Genomic DNA, 22922 nt, shown 5'->3' on the forward strand with positions numbered 1-22922 from the left:
CTTGAGGAAAATATACACGCCATGAGGGCTGCTCCACAGGAATATAGTTTCTGTATTTTCTCCCCTTGGGAAGACTGCCTTCACAATAACCCCACCCTATTCAGCCTGGGGCATATTAAATTTAATGGTCATGGGAACATTTCAATGATTTATATAAATATGACAATCTAACATACAAATACTGAGCAGAAGTAATTTTTAAATACACTTTTAAACGGGCTTAATAGGACTAGCATCTTAGGATCTGCCCTAACCCTTTTTTCCAGAATACATATTTTTTGCCCACATTGCCTCCAGTGCCTTACAAAGTTTTCCAGATTCTCTTCCTCAGATGGAAGATGACAGGGGTTATTTTTTAAGATTGGAATTTTGGTAGACCTCTCTTTTTGTCTATAATTACACCCACCAGATAGTAACATTGTGCCATGGTTATATGTATTCTTAGAATGTTTAGTATGAAGTAGATTCTCCTCTGTTAACAATACTCTAAATTACAGTTATATAAAAATGAAAGTCTAAGGAAATAATTTATAAAATAAAGACTTATAATTACAATAGCGTATTTTAATTCACTGAACAGTTGTTTTTTCAAAAAATGTGCTCTTGATTAACAAACACTGCAAGATACTGTGTATTATGGCTATTTCTAACCTCTGCACATGATTCATTTAACTTTTGACTCTACTTGTTGTAAGACTCGATATTGATTACAAAGTTTTTGTTTCACCTCAACTTCCATTGTTGTTCGTGGTACAAGAAGCATAAATAGATTCTCTAAATTATCCTTAAAAACTCTCACTGCAAACTTAGCAAAACTGTCAACTACTTTTAGGCATTTTAAAAGAGTTTTTAAAAACACCTTCCCTATGGGGAGATTTTCCAATTTTTTTGAGGGGCTTTTAAACTGTTGTACTACAAAAAGTGATTTTGTACAAATGATATCACAGGGTTCCATATTTATTTGTCAAGTACTTCCAATCAAATAGGGAAGTATCCAGTATGAAAGAAGATTTTCAAATCGCATGTTAACTATGCAGAAGATGGCAGTTAGAAGAATGTTTTTTCCTGCTGCTGCACCAACACCAGTGATAAGTATTGTAAAACTGAAGCCTATCTGATCATTTTGGTATAGATGAGTGAGGCAGAATTGAATCCAGCATGCTTTTCAATAGCTATTCAGACTCTGCAGTGATAACAGGAGTGTGACAAGGTGGACTAATGACCCAGAGGCCCCTTGCTGGAGGCCTCAGGGTCCTGCCACACCCATCCCAGGAGAGGAGCAGTAGAGAGGTCCTCCAAGAGGGCTACAGTGGCTGCAGGAGAAGCAGCAGGGAACAGCCAATTAGCGCCCACCGGGCCCATAATAAAGGAGCTGCAGGGCCAGAGTGAATTCAGTCTGCAGCAAAGAAGGACATACCAACTGAGGGTACTATGACGGGCCCTGCTGAACTGTTTTAGAAGACTGAGCCTGGGGAGGGCTGCAGAATATTGGGGACATTTTGGATTGTGTACCCTGGAAGGAATTTTTTGTTTCGCACATGGACAGAGTGTAACTTGGCCAGAGGGCTGGGTACCAACGACCCTCCTGACAAGCTCAGCGGCCGACAGCGGGCACCACAAGAGGAGAAAATTGAGAATAAACTGCAAGCATGCATATGCTTGGCTAGAAGGCACTTGCAAGAGCTGAGTGCACCCCATTACAAGGATTAAAAGCTGATTGTATCAACAAATAAGTAGAATTACTGAAACAACCAACCACAGCACATTAATGACATGCAGCATTGTCATGTGAGCTCTTTAAGAGCTGAGATGGCTTTTCAACCCAAAGAATGTCTGTTTACATTTTTTTAAAGTAATTTTCTACCTTTGTGGAGATAATCTTGAAATTCTAAAATAAAATAAACCAATCAGTAGGATTGAAAGGACCAAAAAACCCCAGGCTTCACTTCAGAATTAGGAAGCCAGTAGTACCTTCAGATCCTCTCACATCCCAAATTTTATGTAAAATGAGTAAGTTAAGTTTGAGATGTACCCTAAAGAACCATTTTGCTAACTCAGTTCAAATTCCTTAGGTTGACCTTATATATATATTGGTGTGAAAATGGAGGACAGCAATCAGAGTTTGGGTTTTTTTTTTGCCTGTTGGCTAACAATTGTTTCACAAGTCTTCACAAAAATGTTAAGGCCAGCTTTGCTTGTTAAAATAATGTAGCTTTCCCTGAAGGCTGGAACTGAACCAGTTGCTGGTCAACAGAGGCAGCCACCATGCAGCAAGTGCATCCACCATTGCTTTGGCAGCTGATGCAAGGGCAATGCCCCTCTTGTGTTCTTCACCAGCACCAGTAGGAACACAAAAGAAATGAAGGCTGTAGTCCTCACAGCCTCCTGCTAGCCGTGCAAGGAAGGGAAGAGCTGGGGTCAAACTCCTGCTGCACTGAATCAGTGTTCTGCAACCACTGTAGCTCGCTTCTTTCCTTCCCAGTAACGGTGTGCCTACTCATTTCCATCCCATAGAATTTGAAAATCGAGTACTGGCTTGACCAAGCATAGTAGCCAGGAGAGACTGCTTGATACAGCTGATCTTTTCAAGCCACCCAGATAAAAACATAGGCAGTAGTGGAACATATTTTACTCAGGGAATATGACATGCACCATTAATTGAAGCAGTACATTTCTAAGAGAGCAACTTATTAAAACACTGGCAGCACATCACTGACACAGAGCTAAAATTTTATAAACTACCTCTAAATTTGAGCACACAGTTTGATGAACACTACCTACTTTTGGAAAAACGACTTATACAGTCAAATTAGGCTGATGTACAAGAGGCCAATTTTCACATATAAACTCAGATTCTATGTGAAAATCTGCTTGAAAATTTGTCTCCCTGAGAGAAAACATGACGAATACAGTGCTGCTATGGAGTCACTTTTCTGAATATAACTCTACCAAAAGGAAACATCAGTTTGGAACATGCTTGCATATTGATATGTGTTTGTGCAATTAATACAGCAGAACTCACTACTCATTCTGAGTAGGATGTACAGGACTATGTATCTTCAGCAAAAGGTCTTTGTGGGGGAAGAAAAGACCTCATACAATCTGCCTCTTCCCCTAAAGTTGTATCTATGGTACATTTGTCTACTTGGACTGTGGCTTTGTTCCAAAATGATAACTCTTAATGTTTTTCATAAGATTCATCATTACCAGATCTGAAATTTGATATGGTTTTATTTTCCAAATTAAAGCATTTTCAATTTTTGTTATCTTAGAAATAAAAGAATCAATAACAAGAACAAAATCATGAGGTATGTGTTCTTGCATGTTTAAAAATGTCTAAGCATTTGTTTGAGATTTTGACCTATTTTCTTTGGAGGAATTACATATTGTAGGTTCTTATTTTAAGATTCTTTTAAATCTTGACTGCCAGTAGTACTAATATTAAACAGATCACTAGATTGTGACATTTATATTCAGTTATGTAGGGATATACCACTCTATACAGTTTGTCTTGTTCATTTTTGTTCTTTTAGCTGATGTACATGTAATTTGACAGTTCAGACATTTAAAATGAATTAGCTGGAATTCAAGAATTTTTGGGGGCAATATTTTTAAAAGGTCATGTATTATGCTAGCAAAGAAATTTGTTTGTTAATAAAATGAAAGTGATCATTTTTATATTTCATATTTAAGATAATTGTTCTAATTCTCTTCTCACTTGCACTAGTGTAAATCAGAAGCAACTCCATAAATTAATGGATTCATATTGTAAATCCTATGACAAGAGAATTAGGCTACTACTAGAAGTTACTCATTTCAGATATACACATCTTGTCTGAAATTTCTTATAAACATATACTACAGTTTGTAAACTTCACAATCACCTATACAAATTGATGTCTTCTGAAGCACCTAAACTAGTGTAGGTAGTTAAGAAATATTTTTAGTTTTGTGTTTGATGTCATGAATTCTTACGAGGCACATATAACCCTGGACTCAAGTCTTGGAATATAAATAGGGAACATATCTTCAGTTGATTTTAAAAAAGGTAAAATATATGTGCTTTTTACATTTATACATATTCGGTCTCTAATTTGGTTCCTGAACAATTTTTTGGAAAATGTTTTAGTTCAGCAATTGATAAAGGTGAGAAAGTACGCCACTGCTGGTAATTTAAATTAAAGAAAAACAAAACCAAAACCCAACACAAACAACCTTTTATACTCTGAGTGATCAGGGATCTCTTTCATCCGAACATCAGTGTAGACCACGCTTTCATACTGATAAGTGATCTTGGTGGAGTTATAGTCAGAAAAATGACTCCATAGCACCTCTGTAGTTATGTTTTCTCCTAGGGAGCCAAATTTTCAAACAGGCTTTCACTCAGAATCTGAATTTGTATGTGAAAAGTGGGCAGTTGTGTATCTGCCAGACTTGACTGCGTAAGTCTGGATCTTTTAGCTTCATTGCAACACCTGACACATCCAGGGTGGCACCATTCCCAACAACCTCTTCTCCCTCACTCCAAATGGGGAATACAAGCAACAGACTGGATGTTCTCAGTGGGAAAATTGTGAAAATATGCAAACTGTTGAATTTCTCCAAAGAAGCCAGCACCAGCTGCAGCCAAGGAGGTACAGGAGTAAACCAGAGCCTTGCAGGCTGTGATTGCACCTTCGGTCACCAGGTGGCATAGTGGCTAGATTGTTGATCAGAGGTGATGGAGGGGGACCCAGACCCTCCCCAGGCCCTGTGTGGTTCAACCCCTAAACAGGGGTTGATAGGTCTGCTTCTTTGCCGGGGGATTCAAGACCTGTTTCCCTGGGTGATTTCCTATTAAAGTCTCTAATCTGAGGCATGACCCCACTATTTCAGTTACCCCACCACTGGGGCTTAGCTGCAGGCTCCCCTTGCAGGGGAAGGCTTACTTGCCTCCAGTGGCTGCGTTGGCTGACAGGTCACTGATCTGTTCCTTCAGGTAGGCAGAGGGTTCCTGCCTCCTCGCCAATCAGCCCCTAACTGAGCCACGCTCCCTTCTTTCCTCCTCCTCCAGGCCTGGCATTGGCTGCAGGTATAGCGGGGTCCATCTAGCTGAGCCCACAGGTTTTCTTTAACCCCTGCTGTGCCAGGTGACTGTTTCTCTGCTCCTTCACACCCCACCCCCTTTTATGACCTGATTTGGGGTCTGCCTGCCCTCCCACAATACTCTTCCCCATCCCATGAGAGGAAGTCGGCATTCAGATGGCCTCTCCTTGCTCGATGCTGAATGTGGAAGGAGATGGGCTGGAGGGAGAGGTACCACCTCATAATTCGGGGATTTGTATCCTTCATGGCATGTAACCAGTGAAGAGGGACATAGTCAGTGACTAGTGTGAAGGGTGTACTCAGGAGGTAACAACAGAGTGAGTCCACAGCCCATTTTACTGCTAAGGCGTCTTCCTTGATTACAAAGCAGGCCTTTCTCCATTGGGAACAGCTTCCAGTTAATGTATAAGATTTGTCACCTTCTAATACCTGGGATAAAATAGTCCCTAGGCCCACATTCGAGGTCTGTAACAAAAACCCCTTGGTGAAGTTGTGGCTATACATGATGTGTACTTGACAAAGCTGGGCTTTCGGGGTTTGGAAAGCCTCCTCACAGGCTCTGGTCCACTGAATCTTTTGCGGGCTCTCATTCTTGAGCAGATTAGAAAGAGGGGCCACAACGGATGAAAACTCTGGAATAAAGTGGCAGTAGTATCCTATCAGACCTACAAACCAGTGTAGTTGCTTCTTCGAGGAAGGTGAGGGTGCAGGTCTGGAGGGTCTGGAACTTACAAATCAAAGGTCAGACTGTTCCCTTTCCTAAGGTGTACTGGAGATAGGTGGTCTCATCCTTACCAAGGTGACATTTAATGGAGTTCTGTCAGGCCAGCCTCCTTGAGGGAGGTCACATGTTGCAAGTGGTCATGATAATAGATCACCACATCATTTACGTACACAGCTGTATACTGGCCCTGGGGGTGAAGGACTCGGTCCATTAGTCGTTGAAATGTGTCTGGGGCCCTATGCAATCTGAAGGGCCTGGTCTAGAATTGAAAGAGCCCGAAGAGGGGTAGAAAAAGCTGTCTTTTCCCTGGACTTGGGTGTGAGGGGGATCTGCCAATATCCCTTTTTTAAGTCCTGAGTTGTCATGTACTTCACCTTTCTTAGCCAGTTGAACAGCTCATCTACACCAGGCATTGGGTACATGTTGAATTTTGATATTGCATTGACCTTGCGGAAGTCAATGCAAAATCGAGTGGTCCCACTGGATTTAGGGACCAGTACCGTGAGACTTTTCCAGTCACTGAAAGCCTCTGCAAAATCACCCCCAAGGCTAGCATTGAGTGGAGTTCTTGTTTCAAATCTCCCTTAACTTCTGGGGCAGGGGCCAGCCAAGGGTTTTCCCTGACCTTAATTTCCGGTTCTGTCTGAATCTGATGGGTTATCAGGTGAGACTGCCCTCGCTGGGTAGAGAACACAGAAGAGAAGGCAGTGATCAATTGTTGTGCCTGATCTCTCTGCTGAGGGGTAAGGTTGTCCCCAATCTTGATCATACCCGGCACTGAGACCTCTGAAGCCTGAAGGTCTACTTCTGGCTCTGGTGGAAGCTACTAATAAGCTTTTCTGGGCTTTCTATAGTTTTAAAAGCTTCACATGGTAGATTTGTCATACCTTACACTTGTCGGGTTGCCTGATTTTGTAGTTCACTTATCCCATGCATCGGAGCACCTTGTAGGCCCCCTGCCAGCGGGCTAGGAGCTTCAACTCCAAACTGGGCAACAACAACAGTACCTGATTACAAGGCTGAAATTCTTCGAGGCATGGTCATTTATTGTAGGCCGCTTTTTGTGTGTCTTGGGCATATAAGAGGTTCTTCCTGGCAAACAAACCTAAAGCCTCAAGTTTCTTCCACAGGTTTAAGACATACTGCACATACTGTTGGCTTGAGACGGCTGTTCTTCCCTCATCTCCCAAACTAGGTATAAAATCCCTTGGGGTTGCCTCCCATACAAAAGCTCCAACGGTGAGAAGCCAGTGGAAGACTGGGGAACTTCTCAAATTGCGAATAGAAGAGGAGGGAGTAGTTGGTCCCAATGTCAAACATCCATCAGGATGAACCTTTGGGGCATCATTTTTAGGGTTCTATTAAAGTGCTCTACCAGACTGTCCATTTGGAGGTGGTATACGGATGTTTGTAGAGTCTGGATTTTTAGTAAATGGCGGAGTTGTTTTATCGTCTGAGACATAAAATGTGTTTCTTGATCTGTGAAGATCTCCCAGTGCACCCTGACTCGAGCGAAGATACTCATGAGCGAAGGTACCCATAAGCTCCGTAGCCACTGTTTTGGCATTCATGGAGTGTAATGGCACAGCTTCCAGATACCGGGTTGCATACTCTACTACAACAAGAATGAACCAGTGTCCAGCTGTGCTCTTCTCCAGAGGGCCAACTATGTTGACTTCAGTTTGTTCAAAAGGTACCCTTATAAGCGGGACAGGGATCAATGGGGCTTTCTCTGCTGACCGAGGTGCAGTGGCACAGAAATCCTCCATGTTTTTGTAGACCCTGAGCCAAAAGAACCGGGCCAGAACCCAGGCTAGCATCTTTTCCCTTTCCAGGTGCCCAGCAGCGGGTATGGCATGGGCAAGTCGCTTGACCTTTTTCTGGTAGAGGCAGGGCACCAAGAGGTGATGTCAAACCTCTTCGATCTGCTGGTCTCTCTCTAAGCGGTATGGATGGTCACCCTGAATCTCAAAGTCTGGGAACTATCCCACTTGATGGGGTTCAATGGTTTTCCCATTTACTGCTGCCACCTGGGCATATGCTCAACTCAGTGTGTTGTCAGTCCATTGCTCTCCCACAAAGACAGAGAGGAAAGGCAGAATCTCTGACTCAAGTAGCAAGGAGAATTTCTTGCCTGGCTGGGAGTGGGGCTGGTCTGGCTGGGTTGGTGCTGAAGACTGAGATGTCTCCTCACCAGGGTCTTCAACCTTTCCCACACCCGCAACGGTCATGCCTTCTGACTGACCCCTGGAGGAAGGGTTCCCCAGCCATCAGAAGAGGGTCCCACCAGCTCAGTTAACAACTCCCCAAAATAGCTCCCATCTCTGCCTAGAATAACTGGGTAGGCAAGTGTTGGGGCCAGATCGACCATCAGGGACTTCTCCCGTCTTCCCACCGTCAGTGTCACTTCTGTGTGGGGGTAGACCCTAATGTCTTCATGCACACACTGTAGCATAATGGTGCCCTGTATTAGTACAAGGATCTGGGCAAGCCCCACTACCTCTCTCTCGTTTACTCATACCGGGATGTCAATTTAGTTTGGTTACCTCAATGCACTTGGGTCTGCAGGGTCCAGATCTTCCCAAAAGCTGAATACCATATAAGGACAGTCTCTGGACCAGTGCCCAGAATAGCCACATGTGAAACACCGGTCCAGATCTTGGGTGGTGAGGGTGGTTCCCTGTCTGGGCATCTGGGTGGTCTCTTTCTGATGGGCCTCCCCAAGTTCCAGGATGAGCCTGGCCCACTCCAGTGGACCAGTGGTTCTTCAATCTGGGATTTGAGCAAATGGTTCTGGGCCTCTGGTTTTGGGACCTCCCAGACATTTTGGTACTCGGGCCCTCTGGTAAAGGGGGAGCATGTCAATGCCCCTCAAGGGACTGGGGTTCACATGTGGTTCCATCCCTTGGTAGTACAGAGCTCTTGGTCCCAACCAATCCTTGGGGTGGGATTAGGGGGTTGTCATCATGGATGACTTGGAAGCTAGGTAATTCTCAGTGAGCTGGATGATGTCCATCATGGTCTCCGGATGGTGCCACAACACCCACTCTCTTCCCCCAGAGATAAAGATCTGGACAAACTGCTTTAGCGGGACCAGTTCAGTAAAACTGCACTCCTGACTTCTCCTCTGGCTTGAGCCATCTCTAGCACATGTTCCGCAGCTTTTGGGCAGCCAGGCAGAGTTGAGCTTACGGTGGGTACTGTTCCTCCCAGAAGCAATGACGGAATGTCTTTTCTGAGATGTCTAAGGCATCGAGGATTTTGGCCTTAACCAGGGCATATTCCTTGGTGGCAGCGGGGTCTAAAGCACAATATGTGGTCTATGTTATCCGCATTAAGTACGGGGCAAGCACTGAACCCCATTGGTCTTGGGGCCACTGGGCTACCACAGCTGCACCCTCAAAAGTTTCTAAGAAAGCCTCAAGATCATCATCACGCCCTATCTTGGTAAGCCTGATAGTTAGTTGGCTCTGCTGGAGCACTGGGTCGTAGTATGGAGGCCACATGCTGGGACAGCTGCTGCTGCTGGGCTTGTCAATTCGTGAATTAACTGCTGCTGCTGCATGGCGATCTGCTGCAGGATTTGCTGCTGTTGCTGTTGAGTGTTTTGCTCAGCCATCCATTTCAGTAGCTGCTCCATCTCCACTCAAAGGCTTTACCTTTGTTTGTTTTTATTTAAATTCCCTACAGAAGGGACCAGAATGCTGTGATTGTGTCTTTGGTGGCTAGGTGGTCTAGTGACTAGATTAATGGTCAGAGCAGTTGGAGGGGGATCCGGACCCTCCCTAGGGTCCTGTGCGGTTCAACCCCTAAAACAGGGGTTGATGGGTCTGCCTCTCTGCTGCATGGAGTGGCGGGGGGGTTCAAGACCCATTTCCATGGGTGACTTCCTGTTAAAGTCTCTTTAATCTGCGGTGTGGCCCCACTAGTTCAATTACCTCACAGTAAGCAAGCTCCTCTTGGCAGGGAAAGGCGTATTTACCTCCAGTGGCTGCGTTGGCTGGTAGGTCGCTGATCCATCCCTTCAGGTAGGTGAACAGAGAGCTCCTGCCTCCTAGCCAAACAGCCCCCAACTGAGCCAGGCTCCCTTCTTTTCTCTCCCCTCCAGGCCTGGCACTGGCTGCAGGTATATTGGGGCAGGGCTAGCTGAGTCCACATGTTTTCTTTAACCTCTGCTGTGCCAGACAGCTGTTTCTGTGCGCCTTCACACAGGCCTCATTGTTAGCGGACTCAGAGGAGTCTTCCATTCTGCAGCACCAGGGCTAGCAACACATGGGAAAATAATAATAACTGGTCGGAGGAGCCTTCACAGTCTCTTGACATATAGTCACTCAAGTCTCAAACACGGACTCTGAATTTGTCTTTTAATTTCTTGGCTTTTTCACTGGGTGTTGGGTATCTTTCATCCAGCCCCTATACACTACCATTAAAACCCTCAGCAACCAAACATCATGCTCCCTGTTTGTTATGCTTCTCACTCTTTTCTGTTTACTAACTCCTTCTCCCTCAGTTTCCCTCTACCTTTACCCAACTCACTTCTCATACTCCTATAATCCCTTCCTCAGATTCAACTTCAAGTGATCTGAACATAACTATATAGTGAATTAATCTTAATACTTTTGGGGTTTTCCTTTTAAGTCTTTCAGGGGCAAAGGTAACTTTTATGCAAAAAGAGATTTCTTTCCATTCTCTGGTTTTAATTTTACTCAGGGATCCCTTAGAGGGAGACAATTGTTCATTCCTTATCCTGCTCAGCCCCAGGAGATGTTCCCACAATGTCATAATCTTTTCTGACCTAAAGACCCTCTTCTGTCATTTATGAAATATGGTATGTTGTTTAGAAATCTAAAGGGCAAAAAATAGCTCATAGGGATCAAAACCTTTTGTGGGGGGTTTCTTATGAGCTAACACAACATTTTTATCGCTCCTACACTTAATTGCGTTGTTAGAAAGGTTGCATGCAGTAAATCTGAGGTATAGAAAATGGTCACAGACACTATTATTACATATGGATTTCAAAGTACATATTTGGCACAGGTCAGTGGATCTGCATCTGATTAGAAAAGGGGTAAATATGGCCCAATCACTTACTTAAATTTAAGAGATTAAAATGATTGATAAAGTTGGTAAATCAAATTCTTACTGTTGACATTTCAATATTGACTTAGTCATTTGAGTTTTTTTAACAATAACGTTTGAGGCATACCATACAGAGGCACTAATTAGTGCTTTACCAAATATTAAATATTCCGCATAAAAACACACATGAATTAGCTCTAGCCATTCAGCAGCACTATGGCACAATGCTTTTATTATGCAGCTATCCTGATGCATAAGCAGCAGCAAATTATTTTGGCTAGTTGACCAAAAACTCAATAAAATAAGAAAAGGAATTAAACTATTAGTTTTAATAGTTTCTAACCGTTTGCTACATTAGACTTAGAATTAGTAGAATTAGTAATAGATGCTAAAGTTGCTTCTCTCGCAAAGGAAAAATATTTTACAGATATCTGGATATTTTAACTAAAATAAAACAACATTTTAATGGGGCTTATAATCATTGTTCATGCTGAAGAATTTGCAGATTTTACTTACATCAAGAGACCCTTCATTGATAACAATGAGTCCCATGTTCTTTTTCAAAAGTTTACACGAGTGACCTGTTAAAAAAAAGTTACAAATAACTGCTTTACCCTATAACATTTATAATTTAATCAAATGTTTCTTCTTTAAACTAAAGATGAAATTTTGAAAAGCAGTCAGTGTTGGCCTAACTCTGACCTACTGAGAACAATGGTAAAACATCTAACACATTAGCATAGCCATTTTGCTAAGATCATCATAGCTACTATAAAATTGCACAAATGTTTATTAATCCTACAACTTCTATGTACAAAAAACAATGTGACTGTGCAATTTAGGTGCTTGAATGCATAAATAGCCATGTTGGGGGTGTGTGCAAACACCTAAGGTGTGCATGATGCAGATAGGATATTTGTGCCTGTATGTTCAGCACATAGTAATGTATTGTACACAACTGTGTGTGCTTAAGAAAAAGTCTGGCCTATTCTTTACTGTATTTATCACAAGTAAAGAAAGGCAACTTTTTGGAATATAAAATGTAAAAATAATTCCAATGAGCATTATTTGGTCTGATAATATTTTCATCCTGTTCTTATGATGTTATCACTTGAACAGAACCATATTTTCACTAGATAAATGATTCTTACAGGATTTGTGAAAATTCTCAATAAAACATCCATAAGATGTATGTGACTTCACACATTCATATTAGTATTGACTCGGCATTCTACTAGGATAACCTTTTAGGAACAAGGAATAGAAATAGTCTATCTAGAACACTTTAATATTATAAGAAAAATAACAATCATGTAACAATACTAGGAATACCAAGCTTGCTGATTCAGTGTCAAACTGGTTTTGTTTTTGTTCTCTTTGGCTCTGAGCTGGCAAACATCTATGCACATGTGTAAGTTTACTCCCATAACTAGTTCCATTAATATCAGTGAGCCTATATGCCTGAGTAAAGTGTTTGGAAGATGAGGCCCACTGTATTGATGCCTCTAGAACTCCTCTATATGAGAATGTCCCATGTGATCCACACCATAAGAATATATATCTACTTCAAATTGCTTTACAAAAATTAAAACCCTGTGCCATCCATCTGAACTTCATCTGCTTTTTAAAATTTATTTCCTTATAGAGCTGGAAGGAAAATGTGAATTTTTTTTTCTATTTATCTTTCTGGTGAGAGTTCAATAAAATGCTTTGCAGGAGTTCTGTGGTTTGAGGGTGGTCATACTTTGCAGCAGCATCTCTCAAATAAAACCTCAGAAAGAAATAGTTAAAAAATGTTAGGAACTTCTGGGACCAAAGTTTTGTTAAGATGGATTCGACTATAGATACGTATTAATAATTTATGGAGTAAACAAATAAAATCCTTCAAGAACTACTTTTTAAGTGAACAAGCAGACAAAAGCCAGAAAATTCTAAATTAACATTGTACTATGAAATAAATTGGTCTCAAGCTTTTTTCTCAAAATACTGCATAATCAGCTAGCACTTAAATCCCGGAGTGCCACATGATACTGTTACCTCTACAATATACGCCGCTTGTCTGAAAGCATTTTTGCTCTAATTCCTTTACATCTTGGGTGGCTTTTGTCACTAGATTTTCAAAAAGATCTAACTACACTTCAAAATCAAAGACAATACCAATGTTAATAGCAGTCTCTTGTTTGTCCCCAGTAAGAATCCAAATTTTGATGTCTGCTTTCATTAGAGTTTCTATTGTTTCAGGCACTTTGTCTTGCAGCTTGTCTTCAATGGCTGTAGCTCCGAGCAGTTGAAGATTCTGTGAAAATGCAGAATTAAAGACTCAATGAAAGGACTTCACATTGAAGTTTAGCTACTGAAATTTCCAATTTTTTCCACAAACAGTAATTTAACATTTACTTTTCTGGACTCTTCACACACATCTCTTAAACTGTATTGATCACCTTGGTTTAAAGAACAAGGATTTTCCAGACTATGTTGGCGAGTCTTGAAAGCTTCCCTTTTCAGTCTTCATAGGCTAGATCATCTAGTCTGATTTGTATAACATGGACCATAGAATTTCACCCAGTTACCCATGTACCGAGATGAATAAATTGTGCCTGACTAAAGCATATCTTTCAGAAAGGCTTTCAGATCTTAAGACTTCTAGAGATGGAGAATCCTCCACTTCCTTTGGTAGTTTGTTCCAATAGTTAAGCAACCTCACTGTTAAACTATGCTTTATTTCTAATTTGAATTTGTCTGGCTTTAACTTCCAACCACTGGGGCTTGCTATGCCTTTCTCCATTAGGCTAGTTCATATCTTCTCAAGTGAAGGTACTTATACACCGTAATCATTTAATCTCTGACTCTTATCATTTTGATAAACTAAACAGATTGAGCTCTTCAAACCTTTCATTGTAAAGCATTTTCCCCAGCCCTTAAATAATAGTTGTGGTGTTTCTCTGCACCTTCTCCAATATTTCAAATATCCTTCTAAAACTGTAGCACTGGAACTAGGTGCAGTATTTCAGAACCTGTCTCATCAATGCTACCTGTAAGAATAAAATTGTTTCCACATACTTTCCTATTTCTACATGCAAGAATTGCATTAGACCTTGTTGCCACAGTTCTGCACTGGGAGCTCATGTTCTGTTTGTGCACTGTGACCCTTATGTATCCTTTTCAGAGTCACTGCTTTCCAAGGTACAGTCCCCCATTCTATACCTATGGCCTGCATTCTTTGTTCCTAGATGTAGGCTCATGAATTTTGTTTGAATGGGCCCATTTTACCAAGCAATCCAGGTCACCGTGTGTGTGACTAGTCTGCCCTCATCATTTACCATTCTGCCAATCTTTGTATTATCCACATATGTTATCAACAGGGATTTAATTTGTTTCTAGACTATTGATAATATTGAATAACATTGGGCCTAGAACTTACCCTTGTGGAATCCTTTTTGAGATCTGTCAGATAGCCAGTTCCTAATCCATTTAATGCGTGCTTGTATATTGCTAATTTTTTTAACAGTCTTGTCCAGTACTAAGTCATATGCCTAACATAAGTCTAAATATATTATATATCTTTGAAGTTACCTGTATCCACCAAACTTGCAATCTCATAAAAATATGAAATTAGGTTTGTCTGACAAGACCTATTTAAGAAACCCATGTTGATTGGGATTAATTATATTCTCATCCTTTAATTCTTTACTGATTGAATACTGTATCAGCTTTCCAATATTTTGCACATGACTGATGTCAAGCTAACTGGCCTATAATTCCCTGGTTAATCTCGTTAGCCCTTTAGAATATTGGCAGTCTTTTGGAATTTCCCCAGTATTCCAAGTTTTATTAAAAATTGACATGAACAGTAATCTTCTCAGATAATTCTGTTGACTTTTGGGTGCATGCTGTTCACGACTGCTGATTTTAAAATATTTATCCCTAGTAGATGTTTAGATATTGCTCTTCTAGCACCAGATCCTTCTTTCTTCATCCAATTCCTCTCCTACCTTTGTGGCTTCTTAAATGCTGCCCTCATAATACATGGAACATCCTCCACTTTATTGCCTCTGGTTGTGCATCCAAAACTTGAGGCATGGAAGTCAGAAGTCACTTTTAAAAAATTGGGCCTAAGTGACTTGTCAAAGGCCACAGAGGGCATGAATCTAAAAGAAGGGATTAGCACTAAGAAGTTTCTGGTTCTTACTACTGTACTCCAACCCCACTTTCTTTCTTTTAATATTTCCAAGTGCAACTGTCCTATTTCAGCCCAGTCAATGCTGAGAAGAAGGGATGGAACAATAATTAAGAGAGATGGAGACAGTCTGTAGAGGTACTAAGCACCTTCAATTCCCATGGTTTAGAATTCCCCAGTTAGAATTATGGGTCCCCTCAGCACCTCTGAAATTTGCGTCCTTTGTCTTCTTGTTAATACATTCTGGAAACTCTACTGACAACTATTTAAGAAAATGTTTATATTCTGCCTTTTGTTGCTTTATTTTTTTCCTTTAAATTTATTTTTATTAAACACCTGAGCATTAAAACTTGCTGTATTCATTAAATTTTCACTTTGGTTTTGTGCTTGGTGACCTTGGTAGTATTCTATTGTTCCCTCAATCTGAAAATTTATTAGTACCTAAAATACTCTCCCTGCAAAACATACTTTTTTACACATACATAATGTATTATTACAAAATGACTGAATGCATTTTCATCAGACTCTGAAAGAACAGCTGCTTTGGGGAACAGACCAAACATGAAAAATTTATATTTATTTATTTTTATTTATTTATTTATATGTTACTGAAAATGGGGTTTTAGAACTGCAGTACCATTTCAACACTATAGTATTGCTATTTCTTTTATTCTTTTTTTCAAATGTATAAAATAAGCCATCCTATGCTGTAAATTTCTATGGAAAAGGTCTATGCAATGCTACAATACAGCTTAGAAACCTAGTAATATATAACTGACTGATTTTTCTAGAAACATCTATATTCTTTCTTTTAGCCTTAGTATAATTTATTTTAAGATTAGGCTCCTGAACGATAACCACAGTTTCAACTCCACTGTGCACACTAGTGACAGGATTTGAACTCTGTATGTGTTTCTGTACACATGGTTTGAACAATTACACTAGACTTAATTTAAATTATTAACATTACTTTACATAGATGACTACACTGAAGGCAATGACAATCTATACTGAATCTTGATAAAATCCCTATGATAAAATAGTTCCAATTTTGGGAATTTCAGCAAAAACAATTAATGGAAATATTTTTAGCATCTGAAGCATGCCAGCTGGTATATCATAACAACATTATTTTAAAAAGGAGGGATTACTTACTAGCAATCCTGGTTTTCTGAAAATGGTTCCTCTGCATATTCCCACTTGTGGGTTATAATGCCTCTGGCGCCAAGCTAACAAATTTTTCTAGTGAGCACTGATAGCTGGGGCTGCTCCTCCATCCCCCTCAGAGAGGATTCCATGTGTATAAAACCACCCTTTAGCTCCTTCTCTAGCTCCAGAATGATCTTCCTGAAATTTCAAAGGAGCGGAGAAAGAAGGCGAGGAGTGTGAGTATGCAGAGGAAACACACTCGAAGAACAACACTAACTAGCAAGTAACCCCTCTTTTTTTTCTTCTTCCTTCTTCTTAGAGTGCCCTCGGCATAGTCTTTTTTGTGAGAGAGAAGCAATCAGTACAAGCCCTTAGGAAGAAATTCTAGGTGAAAAGGACCGCAGAACTTCCTCAACAGGCATAAGCACTAGATTACATTGGAAGTGACCACAATTTCAGTTTCCCACATCAGACTTCAGTGAGGAACAATTATTTTTAAGTAAATACATATACAACCTTAAGCAACAGCTTTGAAAACTGTACAAAGAAAACAAAAGGCTTGAAATGGATGCAGTCTTCAGACTAGTTGAATAACTTTTGATATATGCAGGTGAACGAGCACCTGCCAAGTCTTAATAAGGTTATAAAAGATACTTGGGAGAATGCACACAAGCTGCTGGTCTGTTTAACATAACACCAGAGATGATGCAACACCAGAAACAGTGATTTTAAGACACTGACTGATCAAATATACCATATGGACTAGTTCATAGAAGAATGGCTATTTTGCCTGTATCTCACTATGTCCAGGCAGTAGTTATGGATGCGACAAAGATTCTCTTGGGTATATGGTGTGGCAGATCTGAGAGTATGGAAGCATGAAAACCTCAGACTATTTTATCTATAAAATATATATTTATCTTTGTAAATTAGGAACTGTACTCCATGGAGGAGAGTTACAGAGCTTCCTGCAGGAATTAAAATCACTGGAGGGTAATTAATGCAAATCCCTGGACAGAAACACTGGAGAAGTACTACCTCCCAATGGGAAATAGCATATACACTTCTACCCTGAGGTAACGCTGTCCTCGGGAGCCAAAAAATCTTACCACGTTATAGGTGAAACCGCATTATATGGAACTTGCTTTGATCCGCCGGAGCGTGCAGCCCTTCTCCCCGGAGCACTGCTTTACCACATTATATCCGAATTCATGTTCTATTGGGCTGTGTTATATCAGGGTAGCGGTGTAATGGTTTTGACTGGGTTAAAGAGGGCCAGAAAACAAAAGCCCCAAACTATATAAAAGCTTAGCTCGAGGTGACTCAGAGGGTCACAAGATTCTGAAATCAAAAATGGACAAACTTGTGTATGGACCTACCAGGATCCCATGTGGATGATAGGTAATACCTGGTATGCTTAGCATGTGAGTATTCTGTTTACTGATTGATATGTTTTTGTCTTATATATACTGTGCTCTGTGAGAGCTGTCTGATCATTGGTAAACTATGTCATAGTACTGGAAGACTGCAGAAATGCAGGTGCTAAAGTAAGATCTGCTGGGATAATCACAGTGAATTGCAATGGAATTGCAGCCTAAATCTCCAGTCTGAAGGAAGAAGGTATGTTCCTGCCCTCAGAAACAGGATGTTTAAAAGGTATGAGCCTGTGTGGAGTGTCTGCAAAGAAGATATGAAGAAGTCAGAGGTGCAGCTACCCTGTGACAAATGGCACAGATGATATTGTGACATTTGTCAGACCAGAGATTCCAAGAGCTTTGAGAAACAAGACTCCAACCCCAAATCAAAAGAGATAGGTGCACCACAGGAAATACCCCTGGGGCAGCTAAAAGGGTATGTCCTCCCTGTGGTACTCACAGCACAACCATAGTTCACAATCCATATTCCTTTGCTGTTCTGAGCAGGTGAAGATGAAAGCTGAAGTCACAACCCATGCAACCTGCATGAACACATAACATGGCTCTGAATGTTCAAAGTGTAAAAGATGGCAAGGTTTAACACAAGAGGGTTTTGTTTTGTCAAAAACTCTTGCTTTTCAATTAAAAGAAAACCCACTAGACTTCTGAGAAACACTCTCATCAAGCATGTCAATCTGAGACAATTCAGAAGATGAAGTTGGGAATAAGAATTTAAGACAAAATTCCGGTAATTTGGAAAGTGGTGCTATCATCAGAACTAGGAAGTTTGAATCAAACTTGTAAGACCTCGTTATGGCTTTGACAATGACAATATCTTTGCCATGTGTGTCTGCAGGTCAGTCAGATCTTCTGATCCTATGGAATCAGAGGGGACACAATGTAATTCCTGATTCCTGTCCAAGAAATGGGAGCTTGTTATTGGCAAAGGGTCTTGTTTCACCCTGAAGCAGAAATGGTGACAATGGGTATTCTCCTTGGTAATAAAGAAGCCTGGTCTGGACATACTCCCTTTACATAATGGCAGACTGAGGCCAAAATAAGACATCTGTGATTTTGGCAGATGGGTTTATGGTTTTGAAGCAGCAGATGTGATATATCTTGATTTTTAGTTAGGCTTTTGACACAGTTCCACATTCTGATAAGTAAATAAGGGAAATGTGGTTTAGGTGAAATTACTTTGAAGTTGGTGCAAAACTGAAAAACACATATTTAAAGAGTTATCGCTGGTTCAATTTCAAAATATGAAGATGTATCAGTGGGGTTCCCCAAGGGCCTGTGCTGGGTCTGGTACATATCAATATTTTCACTAATGACTTGGATAATGGAATAGAGAGTGTGCTTGCAACTTCTGTGGATGACACCAAGCTGGGTTTGCAAGCACTTTGGAAGACAGGATCAGAATTCAAAATGACCTTGATAAATTGGAGAATTGGTCTGAAATCAACAAGACGAAATCCAATAAAGTACTACAGTTAAGATGGAAAAATCCCATGCACAAATACAAAATGGGGAATAACTGGCCAGATAATACTACTGAAAAGGATCGAATGGTTATAGTGGATCACAAATTAAATATGAGCCAACAAAGTGATGAAGTTGCAAAAAAAGGCTAATATTCTGTGATACTGTAATGGGGTCAGCAGCCACTTCTTGCGAGCACCCACTTTGGATGGGTGTGTTCACAGTCTTTAAATCAGTCCAGCCCAGGTATGGGGCTGTATCCCCCGAGCTATCTTCCTGCGGCCCTCCCCAGGCTCAGTCTTTACTCAGTGTCTGTAGCCAGCCAGGAGCTCCTTCACTGCTCCCCTGGTCTTGTTAGCAAACTGTATTTGGCTCAGTTCTAACAGTGAACCAGGAGCCTCTTGCTCCCCTTGTTCCTGCCCCCACTTAGCTGTCCGTTGTGCTGCATTTCCCTCAGCCAGCCAAGTATGCAGTCCTTTATTTTCCAGCTCCAAGCAGCTATTAACTTCTGCTCCATTCTGCAGCTTCTTGTATATGGCCCTCCTGGGCCCTGATTGGCTGCAGGAGAGGCAGACACTTTAGCCTGCTTGGAGGACCTCTGCACTCCTCCTTTCCTGGGATGGGTGTGGCAGAACCTTTGGCCCTAGTCCACTCCATCAAACATGTATTAACAGGAATGTCATATCTAAGACATGCGAGGTAATTGTTCCACTCTGCTCAGCACTACTTAGGTCTCAGCTGAAATACTGTGCTCAGTTCTGGAGGCCACACTTAGAGAAACGTGGACAAACTGGAAAGAGTCCAGAAGAAAGCAACAAAAACAATAATAAGTTTACGAGAAAAGGTTAAAAAAACTGGGTATGTTTAGTCTTGAGCACCTCTTTCCTGGAGTTTGGCCTTCTCCACAGGTCTTCCCATCGTTCCCCCACTTTCAAGAGCCCTATAACTTCCTGTAGTGTCTGTGGGCATCTCCCAATCACCTGCAGTTGTCTTTCCCCTCTCCTCCCATCCCTTTAAAAAGGTTTCATAGCCAACTAATGCTGTTACAGGTTCTAGTCAGAACCTTGGCCTCGAAACATGACCAGTTCTACTGATTTCTTCAAGAGGGACACTCACAAAAAGAATGCTTAAGGCCTCAGCTGACTAACTCTGCAGGCTCTGGGAGAAAACCGTTGGTAGATTTTAATTAGCATATAAAAATCTAGAGGCTTGCCTAACTAATTAGAAACTGGCATGCCAAACATATGTATCATGTTAGACAATATGTGATGGCACTAATAGATCCCGTAAGACAAATTACAGGCTGCTAAGGAAAGACCATACACTGTGCTACATCACTTCAGAAAGCTATACTATGTCCTGATGTTACATAGAGAGTATAGAAAAGATAGATAATTATTACTCATAAAAACACAATTATGTTGACCTCTGCTATAAATTGAACAGATAATTAAATATATCACAGTATTTGCTTTTGTAAATTATTGAAAATGTCCAGCTCAAAAAGAATATTTTTTATTGTTAACCTGCTTGCCATTTAGTGTATAAAGTCTTTAGAATTAAACTTTACTTTATTAGATGATGTTCTGAATTAAACTTTGAAGACTACAGTAAACATACTATATAAATAAAATTAATTGGTCCACGTCTTATCCCGAAATGAAGATTCAAACTTCATGTATTAAATGACAAGAACATAACTAAACCCAGACATCTCCACTTACTTTTTCAACTAGTTCATAACTCTCCTCAAGCTTCAGTGCTCTGTTCTGTATAGATGTTGACGCTCGATGATAGACATCTAGCCACTCTTGATATTCGCTTTCTGATATCTCAGTAACAGCAAAACAGAGAGTTCTTAAACCTAAAATAGTAAACAGACAATAAGAATAGCAATCCATAATTAGAAATTACTCATTTCTGTGTAGTGCTAACAATATGTAGTTAAAAAGCTAAATTTACTACGAATAAACAGATAAAAGAAAAAGTCACTGCTGCATGTCACAAAAGCACCTTGCTTCAAGAATACAAGACAGTATTAAGGGTTTATCTGCAATGAGAATATTTGTAGCAGCATATCTACATCAATATAGTGAAATGGGAGCAAATCTCTGATGCTAACCTACTGCACCAGTGCAAATCAATCTTGAACTACTTCAACTTATCTTATTACTTGGTAAAGTCATAGTGGTGTCACCTATATTAAACTTGTGCAGCACATCTATACTACAGGTTGGCATCAATGTCATAGTACAAAAAATTTCTGTATAGATAGAGATACTAAGAATAAAGCAGCTAGCATGCTTCCTTTTACTGTCACCTCTTTCTGTCCAAGACATCCCAGGGATATTTGGTTGCCAAACACTGCTCTTCCATTTGTTAACATAGTTGTCTTTCACCACATTAATACTTTATATTAGCAGGCAATAGAAATAAATATTTCTAGATAAAAAGTATAAATCTTTATTTTATAATTGGACATATTTCAAGAAAAAATCAGAACTATTTTTTTAAAATTAACTATTTCATTTTCAAGTTATGAATATGTCCCACCGTAGACAATGAAATGAAGGAGTAATATTTTCAGAATAATAAATTGCAAATAATCTCATGCTCACAATCTGTAAATTATGGACATAAAACTTTCAAAAAACATATTAATGTTACGCATTATTTTATCAACCTTAATTTAACTTATGTGAAGAAAAGTCGATTTTCTGATTTATTAAGAAAAATACCTGTTACTGTTTTTTCTTGTCACATTTACAGATTTTTTTTAAAACCTACAATATTAGGCTGAAATATTTCACAATGTCAACTTGCATGAGTTGCATATACAAAAGACACATGTACACAGTATGTGTTTGCATAAGCATACATGCACAACTATCTGACTTGCACATATGTACTGGGGCTCATATGAAGAATGGAATCTGTATACGAGTGTATAAGAATTTTTTAAAATGTAAATCCTAATTAAAAAACAAACAAAAAAAATTCAATGTGTACCCAAAAAAGTGTTTTCCATTCACAAAATCACAATTAACCAGAACATCAATAACTCTGGTAAGCAGAAAATTTGAGCAAAAGTTTTTTTTTTATCTGTAATTTTTGTACTCTGTATGAGTGTGTGTGTTTCTGTGTATATATATTCCTAGACCAAAACAATTTAAAATGGAGTTAAGATTGAGAGTAATGTATCAGTAATTTAATGTAAAATATATTACTGAAATGTTGTCATTATCTCAAAACCCAGGAAATACAGAGTTAAGGTTAAAGTTAAATGTAAACATGTTAAGATATGGAAATGCACAATGAGGGTATCCAAACAGTCTTAACTCTGCCTTGTCACAGATTCTTCCAACTTGCCATAAAGTCAAAACTGAGCAAACTCTTATAGGCTACATATAGGCTACATTTGAAGATTTTAAAAATTAATTTATTATTATTAATGGTCATTATTTCCCATTATGCTTCATAATTAAGTTTCTTCTTGAGCAGAAAACTTAATTCTGTACTGAAAGGACACCATGCAAAACCCCCTAAGATTGTGAGTAAGGTATTTTAGTTTCTATGGAACCAGATTATTTTAAACTGATTTTAAAGGGAATAGTTAAGGTTGTTAGAGTGCCTTTTTGTTCATTTCCCATCTTAAGATGTTTAGATTTTTGGAGAATGACACTGACAGGACTCAACAATTTCACTGCTACCTACAGGCTCTGAACAGGATTACTGAAACTGAATAAAGTCTTCTTAATTTCACTCTGCTGTTACTGACTGGCAAGCACTGGAACTTTCTGTCTGCATGCTC

The 22922-nt window shown here is 40.0% G+C and overlaps 1 protein-coding gene across 5 annotated transcripts in view; it reads right to left on the reverse strand.

Moving 5' to 3' along the window:
- Positions 1 to 22922, reverse strand: part of ATP8A1 (ATPase phospholipid transporting 8A1) — a 254637-nt gene that overhangs the window by 96460 nt on the left and 135255 nt on the right. For all 5 annotated transcript variants that reach the window (XM_030563157.1, XM_030563155.1, XM_030563159.1 and 2 more), the window contains 3 exons: positions 20836 to 20975; positions 13046 to 13184; positions 11405 to 11469 (listed from right to left, as the gene is read on the reverse strand). In XM_030563157.1, the coding sequence (XP_030419017.1) occupies positions 11405 to 11469; positions 13046 to 13184; positions 20836 to 20975 (344 nt within the window). The remainder of the gene's footprint in view (positions 1 to 11404; positions 11470 to 13045; positions 13185 to 20835; positions 20976 to 22922) is intronic.

This window comes from Gopherus evgoodei, chromosome 5 (genome assembly GCF_007399415.2).
Source record: "Gopherus evgoodei ecotype Sinaloan lineage chromosome 5, rGopEvg1_v1.p, whole genome shotgun sequence".
NCBI lineage: Eukaryota > Metazoa > Chordata > Testudines > Testudinidae > Gopherus > Gopherus evgoodei.